This window comes from Saccostrea cucullata, unplaced genomic scaffold, assembly GCF_032062105.1.
Source record: "Saccostrea cucullata isolate Sc308-1 unplaced genomic scaffold, CSIRO_AGI_Scuc_v1 ctg15347, whole genome shotgun sequence".
NCBI lineage: Eukaryota > Metazoa > Mollusca > Bivalvia > Ostreida > Ostreidae > Saccostrea > Saccostrea cuccullata.
The window spans coordinates 1-10,910 of NW_026918845.1; the positions used below are offsets into that span (position 1 = coordinate 1).

The following is a 10,910-nucleotide window of genomic DNA, read 5'->3' on the forward strand; positions in this document are numbered from 1 at the left end:
TCGTATTCGATCGAAAGAATCAAAGATTGCTGGCCTTACTATTATATCACTATTATACTATTGAATTTAAACAACGTCTTTATTTATTTTTATCTTCCCACGGGAAGGATATCAATTTGGATGTAAAAAAAATTTAGTGTAATTTATTAGAGTTGAGATATAGTTTTTTTTTTCTTTTCTTTAACATTTTTGTGAGTAAAGGTTTAAGCTATGACAACACAAGCTAATTCTTAATTAACATTATATAATCAGATAACTCTAAATTCAATGAATATTTAGTGAGTTTCAAAGAAGATTGAAGAAGTTCCGTCCCTTTCCAATTTCTCCATGCCAGTAAGTGCTGCAAAAATTTAGAGGCATCAAGTTTAAAAACACCCCATAGCACTTAGCGGCAAACAAACAATGTATATGATGAATAATTTTTAATTGCTTTGCTAATTTATTTCACAAATGCTTTCTATTTCTTCGAAATAAAAATATCTAATCATGCTACCTGAGAAAAGCTTAAACTTTTACTAAACTTAATAGAAAAACGCGATGAAACCAGCAAGTGTCAACAGTCACGATATGCCGCTAACAGCATAAAGTCGGTTATATATATATATATATATATATATATATATATATATATATATATATATATATATATATATATATATATATTCTAAGAAAAGAGTCTATGTCATTTTTTACCTCATCAAAGTATGGCATTTTAGGAACCTTTGCTAATGAACCATCAGATACATTTGACTTAGAAGCTTTAGATTCTGTCTCTTTCAAACTCAACTGGTATTTATGGGTTCATCTAGCCGTGCGGCATGTCCAATACATATTCCATACGAATCCAAAAAAAGTTTTATAGGTTCCGTTACCAAAGCTGAATTTAACTACCTTTTGTATGGTTTTAAAAAAAAAAAAAAAAAAAAAAAAACGTATGATGGCGATTTTGTGCTATTATTTTAATGTCACTCAAAGTGCAAATGAACATCAATTGCATACCCGTGAGAAGCAATTTCATTTAGGGGTCAAAGCCATATATACATTTTCTGGCCATGCATTGTAGAATTTCTTAATGATGGGGTATCCTGCGTCACCTTTCAGACTAACCAGTGGACTCGTCTAAGGATGCTTTGTCGGCCACTGTAAAAGTTACCTGAGATTCCTACGCAAAGGAAAACGCGAAATCTCTGTATAGAAACTGTTACGGCTGCGGAGCTTCACTCATTGTTCATTCGCCATAGAATAGAATCCGACATTTAACACTTAATATCTTTGAATATACAGGTTCTTCAAGATAAGCTTCATTTTTGTTTCTAGAAATATTTTTATCTACAAAAATGATATATTTTCGTGTTTTTAAACTAAGTAAATCGATGACCTAGCAACGTTTTAGAAAACTCAAACCCCTGGGCTTGAGTAATAATCTGGCATCATTTCAAAGCATTTTAGAGTATAAAAGTATTTACAAAGAGAAATTATCAACAACGGTATTACCTTATTAGTAATAAATCATTTAAGTTTGCATTGAAATTTATAATATAGAAAAAATTGTTTTGTAAATTATAAATAAATACATGTAATGAAAATATTGATAAATACTATAGTGGGAAGGTGTATTTGATCATTACGATGAGAACAATTATTAAACTAACATGATTTTTTAGATTTATGTCATTGAGTAAAAGTAAAAAAAGGACACCTCTTCAAGGACAGGACAAGTTCATAAATCAGTGCACGTTCCTGGCTTACATACTGATGCTAAGATATTGAAATCAATGTCTAAAAATATACTGAGTATCTAGCCCATACATATTTGTTATGCATTCAATTTCATTGAATTTGAGGCGTATATACCATAATAACATAATGATCTGTGAAATTTTTAATTTGAACATAAATAACGGCATTTAATAATATCTAAACTGAATCTCGTGTTTCATGTATTATACTCCGTACATTAGCTCAGGAGAGGCACAACAATACTCGTAGCTTTAATATCTCTTTTTAAGGTTTCAAAAGAATACGTTATATAAGTATTATAGTATAAACCCGTGTATTTTCATTTATTTGCACATCTAGGTGTCAAACTGAATATAATTAAACCTCTATGAATACCTGACATGCTACTACAACTAGATCATTCGAGTAAAGGCTATACACGACAAACATGGCTGCCAATACCACCCAAAAACATCCACTGGGTTCTCCTCAAAAGCATATTGAAATGTGTGAATCTCACGATTTACCTATTGATATGATATGTGAGGACTGTGATGAATACATTTGTGGTCAGTGTGCTAAAACAAACCATAGAGATCACGATTGGAAAACTATAACCGCAGCAGCCAACCAAAGAAGAAAAGGTTTGTTAACACTTCTGAAAAAGATTAAGAATGAAGATCTACATGAGGTAGATGAGAAGATAAAGAAGATGTCGAAACAAATTACAGAAAATAAAGAAATTTGTGATTCTGAGATTGAAAATCTACAGACGCATTGTGACCAGATAATCACCAGGCTGACAGAAATCAAAAAACGTCATGAAAAGAAAATGAAAGACAACTTGATTAAAAAGAATGATCAAGTAAACCATATGAAAACTGAGTTAGAGAAGAAGAAGAAAGAAATTTTGAACACAGCGCAATTCATCGAGGAGAACAATAGCACCATGTCAGATTACAGCTTGATTGACAATCACAGAGACCTGACAAAAATGTTGTCCAGATTGGAGGTTTATAAGACAATCTATGGACATTCAGTAAGGTTCATTAGAGGTGAAATCAAGGAAGAACGTCTTGAGTCTTTGGTTGGAAAGACATTAAACTTGGATAATATTGGAGTATCTCAAAAGGACTCATTTCAATATGGAGAAAAAACAATCTTTTCTTTGGAGACATTCAGTGAAAACCAATGTTATATAAATGAACTAAATTCAAAATACATAGAAAAAGTAAACCAGCAAGGCACAAAAGAAGGTATTTTTTTTATTTTTCCGCAAGACATGTGTGTAGCTGATAACAGTTATATTTATTTCACTGACTCTAACAACAAGTCCATCAGTTGTCTGTCACCATCAGGATCTGTCTCTACAGTCATCGGTTCAGCTCCACTGGAACCAGGAGGAATCTGTCAGTCATTGGACGGTGGACTACTGGTAACCATGATTGACAATGAATCAGATCTTTACAAATTAGACTCACACAGCAGACGTCTGATGAGACACGTCACAGTGACGGGTGATGTCATCCGAGAGTATGAGTACCAGGAGGACGGTCACACCAGACTGTTTACAGTGCCACGCAGAGTGACACAGAACAGTAACAGTGATATCTGTGTTGTGAACAGTACAGGTGAAAACACAACTGATCTAATAATAATGTCTTCCTCTGGTCGTATGAAGGTTGTTTATCAAGGACAGAACCTGACAAAGAACTTTATTCCAACCGACGTAGTGTGTGACTCCCTCTGTTACATTCTCGTTACTGACTGTAATAACAAAAAAATCCATCTGCTGAGTCCTGACGGGGAGTTCCTAATGTTCTTACCGACAGAGAATAAAGGCAGACCATATTGTTTATCACTAAGGAAGTCTATACTATGGGTGGGGTACTTTGGAGGATTTGTTAAGGTGTTTAAATACAGAATGTTGTTATGAACGATTACAGAAGATACCCGACTTGAGACTACAACAGATATCTGAAATATTTGGTTGGCAAACTATCTCAGTCTATATTTTGCTTCATATTTATGACATCACAATGTGAAAATGATCTCAGTACATAGGTGACTTGAGACAAAAATGATAGACACAGTCTTACTCTAGCAACGAAGGACTGTAAAGTTTGGCGTATACTTTGGAAATTCCTTTGCGGTGGCATAAAGATTTACATATAGACAAAAATCTTTCCAAAAGTTTAATCATTGATTGTTTTAGTAAAGGATGAGGGATAGTTAAAAATGTTTTTTTGTTCTGTTGCCTAGTGACTACAAGCTGGAGAAGAGATGTTTCCTTAGTTGAGCAATTTGTTGTTAACGTTTATAAGAGTAAGTTAGAGTGAGAAAACTAGTTTAAAATCTTAACAACAATAGAATTATTAAATCCCTTAAACATCGTTTACTTAAGACTTAAAACATATCAGACATAATTATAAGAAGACGTCCATTCTATATCAATATTGGGAAAGTGACGTTCCATAGATAGAGGACTTAGTTTGTGGTAGTTACAATGCTCTTTCCATCCATCCTATTTTCAAGATTAGATTATTTCTGACAAATAGACTGTTTTTTTGCTAGAAAATGACGTGCATGGTAAGAAATATAAAACTCGAAATCTTTTTAGTTTCTGTGAACAGAATGCTACGGAGCATGTGTAATGTGTCTGCCTGGATAACGTGATTCGTGCATGGGCAAAACGGTGGAAGATGGGCACCAAGTTTGGAGAGAACGACTTTAAAAATATTGAACATTGAATCTAATTTTAATTGTTTTTTAGCTATTCAATTAACTCGAGAACTTTTTGATCAGGAAATCCTTAAAGCATTATTGTGATTATTAAGCCAATGAATCTAGTCTTCTGGGACACTCGTGCTTCGTCATGTCAAGACTGATGATGTTATATTTGACGAGAGATTTTCTTCTATTATTCTAGAGTATTTTTTTTATCAGGAACTGTATTGTTACAAGATTTTATGAATACATAATTGATACAATAAATGAATTCAAGTTATTATTTTCGCATCATCATATTGCTTATTTGATTTTTGTTGCTTGTTAAATTTTTCATGAAGTCACAATTCAACTTTTTTATTCAGTATATAATAAAAACAATTCATTACACAATCACTTTTTAGAAGATATTTTTCTTTTTTAATAAAAAAAAATTTCATGTTTACTGTGTACTATATTATTAATTTCAGAGAGGGGTGAAATCGATTCAGAAAATTATAGTGCGGTGATCCGGAAATTCAGATTTTTTTGTCATCTAATTGCGTGAAATCAGCAGTAAAATTAAATGAATTACACAGTTGGGAATGTTATTAATAAAATTTTTGTATTATCTGTGTCAACTAACAAGATCCTAACAAGATCCAAAAATTAATAAAATGGCTATGTTGATCGAAGTTCTTTTTCTTGTTTTTAAATAGCTAATTTATTCACAGAATATCTTCAATTAATTGATATATGATCTTAATTACCCGGTAGTTTAATTCAAATCAATTTACTGTGCATTTTATTATTTCGCATTAGCTCCATGGCCATTTGTCGATAGTCAGATATTGGTAGCAGTTGCTACAAAGCATCCTTGAGTGAAGGATAGTTAAATTGTTAAAATAAAGAGTTAAGCCCCCTCACAAAGAGAAATAATGAAAAAGATAAAAGTTTGATCATTAAAAAATCTTTTCAAGAACCAAGAGGCCAGAAGAGCTGAAATTAATGTTAAAGCATCCTGGGGCAGAGAAAATTATAATTTTTTTACAGCATGATCCCTAGGGATAGATTAGGGTCACAATGAATATAATAGTGAATATCTGGTGGAGATCAACGGTCCAAAAGTTACTCAGATGAACATTGTGGCTCATGGGTCTCTTGTTCTTGGTCCTACTCCTTCTAACTTTTCGTTGCCAATGTTTTTCTTTTTCCTGTCTTTTCGCAATCTTTTCTTTTTTGTAGTACCAGGTATATCTATTTTTAAGAACACATGACCTTCTCCCCGTTTTTTATGTCTCTCACTATTTATATTTTTAGGTCTTTCACCCCCTCCCTTTTTTTAACTGGGAGACAAATATTCTTGAATTAGTTTATCAACATCATACCAAAATCAGAGAAAAATTCAATCGAACAATTTACAAAATATTCATTATCCTTTTTATAGGAAAGTGTGATGGATAATTGCCCGTTGTTTGTATTTCAATATGCTCATAGTTTTATCTTTCACAAATAAACAGTGACAGGAAAGACAAAACTTTTGTGCCGACATCGTTACTGATCACTGAGCCAGTATGATGCAGCAGTTATGTTTTATTCTTTATATACGGGTATCTTCCATCTGCTCTACAAAAGCGCAACCACTATTATCCATGCACTGCCATCATCTTCATGTAGTGAAGATACAAGTACATGTGTATGTTCAGTTGATAAGCTTCATGGAATTTGGTTGGGTCACAAAAGTATACTGCAGTTTTATATAGTGACGTATGAAACAATTCTTTCAGATGGTTTTCTAAAGAATATACGCAGGACAGTTTGAAAGTGTGCAATGGAAAGAGTGACAATTTTTTGTGATTAAATATGTATTTATAATCAAGATGGTGATTTTAATTTTAGCACATTATTTATTTTGGATAATTGTAAATATGGTTAATAACTACATACATGTATTAGTTTTTATATTTAGACGTGTCACGTAATGCAGCAGTCACGTGATTTTAGCATTTGAAGTTACCCATAACAATTTCACTAGTGCAAGGACATAATTCTAAGTTTAGTTTATAAATATTTTCAACACGCATTTTATTTTCTGAAAAGTGCTGCGATCCTATCTAGATTCTGCAATTGCATTAATAAAAAAATATTTGTATGACCAAATGCTGTATTTTTGCTGGTCAACGGCATGGAATATTGATATAATTAAATGATTTTTAAGATTTCATCAGGATCGCAGCACTTTTCAGATACCTAAATACTTCTAGAGTTGATATATAAAAGCTAACTGTGATCCCTTTAATGTATACCCTTGCACCTGATCCCACCTCTGATGTTTCGAAGGTCCGTGTTTGCTCTGCTCGTATTTTGTATTGTTTTATGGACTCTGAGATTGAATACTGCTCGTTATCTCCATATCCTTTTCATCGACTTATTAAGACCCTCACAGGGATAAGCCTCCGATGTATGTACTTGCCAAAAAATATACTGCAGTATCAATTAAATAGGAAATATTATGAAAATATATATACATGTTATTTATAGATTCGTGAATAAGACATTGAATCCAATTCAATGCTCTTTAGAATATCTTTAAATAATATTTTATTCTATACAGAATACATTTTCCGTTGAGAAAATATTGCTTGACCTGCATACTAACTGCGTCAAGTTTTACGAAACATCGTCACATCGATGAGTGAATTGCGATCAGTGACTTGTTTATACCTTCTGCATGATTAGGGATTTACCTAACGACAAAACAGCATGGCCACCGCCTGTTACTAAGTTTTCATGTATTTTGATAGTTTCCTTCGGGTTAGAAAAAGCAAATCCACTATTATTTTGGTATTTTAAGTATTGTTGGTTTTGTATGATGTCATACTGTAGAGCACTTGATTTTCGGGACACCTTATTTTTGTGAGATAGTCATTAACTCTTCATTAGCGAGACAAAATTTCATTTTTCTCATGACTCTTCATTTATAAGTAGCTCGGGCAACAATAGAGGGTAAAAATATTCACTGTGGAATGTACAACTAAAAGATGTTTTGAAACTAGAGATTTAGTGTGAATGCTGTCACAAAATTATTTGTTTATTAATTTACCAGAAAGGGCATTTCCTTCTACTCGAGATCAAAATCTGATATTTTGAACATAATTACTACAGTAACGCCATATATCAATATCTAAACTTAATCTTATTATTATATTTTATCTCAAATACGTCATATAGACCGTTTATACATCTTGTTGAAGGGTTCAAAAGAGTATCTCATGTAAAGATATATACATGTACACGTGTGTTTACATTTCATTGCTATACTATAATATATAGTCCGAATTCACAATTATCTAATCAACACACTAAAACTATAGATCGTTCAGGTAGCTAACACCCGAAAAACATGGCTGCCAATACCACGAAAACAATTTCTTTGGGGTCTCCTCTAACACCCATTAAAATGTGTACATTCCATGATTTACCTATTGATATTATATGTGAGGGTTGTGATAAATTCATATGCAGTGAGTGTGCCAAAACAGATCATAAAAGTCATAACTGGAAAACTATAACCACGGCTGCTAACGAAAGGAGGAGAGGTCTGCAGGAATTCCTGAGAAAGATTAAGGAAGGAGACCTATATAAGATTGATAAGAAACTAGAGAAGATGTCACAGCGGATCACAGAAAATAAAAAACAGTGTTATTCTGAGATTAAAAAGCTTAAGATGCATGTTGATGAGATAATGGCCAGACTGACCGAAATCAAGAAGCGTAATGAAAAGACAATTCAAGACAACCTTGTCAAAAAGAATGATCAAGTGAATCATGAGATATCGGAGTTAAAGAAGAAAAAGAAAAGAATTGTTGACACAGTGGAATTCATGGAGGAGAATAATAGTAACATGTCAGATTACAGTGTGATTGACAACCACAGAGAACTGACAAAAATGCTGTCTGAATTCGAGGTTCATGTGACAAACTGTGCACATTCAATGAGGTTCACTAAAGGTGAAATCAATATTGACTTTCTTAAATCTTTCGTTGGAGAGACATTGGAGGACATGGACAACATAAGTGTAGCTCACATAAACACATTTCGACATGGAGATAAAAATATACTCTCTCTGAAGAAATTCTGTGAAGACCAGTGTTACATACATGAACTAAATTCAAAATACATAGCAGAAGTCAACCCAAAATGCACAAAAAAATATAAATTTAGAATTTTCCCTATTGACATGTGTGTGGCTAATAACAATAATGTTTATTTCACTGAATTTAGTAACAATGAAATCAACTGCCTGTCACCATTAGGATCTGTCTCTACAGTCTCCAGTACAGATCACATGGAACCAGTTGGAATCTGTCAGTCAGTGGACGGTGGGCTACTGGTCACCTTGATAGATAAGGAATCAGATCTCTTCAAATTAGAGCCACATAGCAGACGTCTGGTGAGATACATCACAGTGACAGGTGATGTTATCCATGAGTATGAGTACCAGGAGGACGGTCACACCAGACTGTTTACATTGCCATACAGAGTCACACAGAACAGAAACAGTGATATCTGTGTAGTGAACCGTACAAGTGATGCTAAAGGTGAACTAGTGATTATATCTCCCTCTGGTCGTTTGAGGTCTGTCTACCGTGGACAGAACCTGACAGAGTACTTTACTCCAACTGATGTAGTGTGTGACTCCCTCTGTAACATCCTTGTTACTGATACTAACAACAAGCAGATACACCTTCTGACTCCAAACGGGGTATTCCTTAAGTTCTTACTGACAGAGAATGAAGTGAACCATCCATCCTCACTGTCCCTATACAAGTCTACACTGTGGGTAGGATACGTCGAAGGACTTGTTAAAGTGTTTCAGTATATAATGTAGAAATAGAATATGCCAGACTTGTCTTAACAACTCGTATCTTAAGTATTATGTCATGAGAATCATCAAAATATAAACCCATACAAGAACAGTGCATACACTTGTTGATTGATTTGTTTGCTTTTTTAAAGTCCCTCTCGGAAAATTTTCATATGGAGACGCCGCATACATTTGCTATCAAAATCATTTCCATTTTGCTTTACATTTCATTTTAATTTTGAATGAATGTTCTTATTATCAGATTATTTTGTCAGTTTTACTATTTACCCTTAAGAATACCGAATCAAACCAATTATTTCCAACAATGGTAAATCATCTACCTTTCTCTTAATAATTCTAGTCACATCTCTTAATAAAATTGTATATTTTATACACTTCTCAACCTTTTTAATGTTTTTTAATAGTAGTACTAGAAGCGATAAACTCGCTTGAATTAGAATGTTCTGTAATCCCTCACAAATTCAAATCAAGCCAGTTCATCACCTGTAGAGGCGACTATAAAGAGTTGAGAAGAGGATAAAATACACAATTTAGATTAAGAATGTGTCCGGAATTAGGGGATGAAAGGTAGATTTTTTTTTTAAGTGAAGACATTCTCCCAAAAAGTGCGCAAAAATTTTGCGCCGTAAATTGCACATTTTTTGCACTACGGGATCTGTAACGTTATGGTCAAAGACTAATAATATATAAAACCATAAAACTACAGTTCTGTAGCTAATTTATAATCTATCAGGATACAGCTATCAGGTTTTTCTCATAAACCTTAAAAATTTAGTTAATTTATTTCATTTTTTCATGAATTCTGACAACCCGCCACTATTTCCAATTAAAAACCCTTGATAATTATTTTAAATATTTCCCAAATTGGCATATTTTTATTGTTTTTAATTGTATATTTATAGTGTTCCAAAAGTTAAACAAGAGGCCCATGGGCCACATCCCTCACCTGAGAAGCTTTGACCATTCTGTTCTTTACTAGATTTCCTCCTTGTAATACATATTGTTACCCCACCTACCCCACTGATAATAATTTAGACAATTTGAAATCAACACTACCCCAGGATGCTTCCACATAAGTTTCTTGAGAAGAAGATTTTCAAAGATTTTTCCTACATATTTCTATGTAAAACTTTGATTCCCCATTGTGGCCCCGCCCTACCCCCGGGGGTCATGATTTGAACAATTAAGAATCTACAATACTTCCACATAAGTTTCAGCTCTTCTTGCCCAGTGGTTATTAAGAAGAAGATTTTCAAAGATTTTTCCTATATATTTCTATGTAAAACTTTGATTCCCCCTTGTGGCCCCGCTCAATCCCCAGGGGTCAGGATTTAAATTTGAAATCTACACTACCCCAGGATGCTTCCACATAAGTTTCAGGTTTTCTGGCCCAGTGGTTCTTGAAAATAAATTTTTTAAAGATTTCTCCAAAATATTTCTTTGTAAAACTTTGATTCCCTAGTGTGGCCCCACCCTACCCTTGGGGGTCATGATAAGAACATTTTAGAATCTACACTACCCCAGAATGCTTCCACATAAGTTTCAGCTGTTCTGGCCCAGTGGTTCTTGAGAAGAAGATTTTCAAAGATTTTTCTAT

The 10,910-nt window shown here is 33.4% G+C and overlaps 2 protein-coding genes across 2 annotated transcripts; both read left to right on the forward strand.

The window, feature by feature from the left end:
• Window positions 1-2,167: 2,167 nt before the first annotated feature.
• LOC134272312 (uncharacterized) lies at window positions 2,168-3,655 on the forward strand. Its single transcript, XM_062754561.1, has one exon. It carries the CDS (start codon window positions 2,168-2,170, stop codon window positions 3,653-3,655), a length of 1,488 nt encoding a protein of 495 aa, XP_062610545.1.
• Window positions 3,656-7,828: 4,173 nt separating this feature from the next.
• Window positions 7,829-9,316, forward strand: LOC134272324 (uncharacterized). Its single transcript, XM_062754570.1, has one exon. It carries the CDS (start codon window positions 7,829-7,831, stop codon window positions 9,314-9,316), a length of 1,488 nt encoding a protein of 495 aa, XP_062610554.1.
• Window positions 9,317-10,910: the final 1,594 nt, after the last annotated feature.

Coding starts and splice junctions, on each gene's coding strand:
- LOC134272312 (XM_062754561.1), top strand. CDS start 2,168: ATGGCTGCCAATACCACCCAAAAACATCCACTGGGTTCTCCTCAAAAG.
- LOC134272324 (XM_062754570.1), top strand. CDS start 7,829: ATGGCTGCCAATACCACGAAAACAATTTCTTTGGGGTCTCCTCTAACA.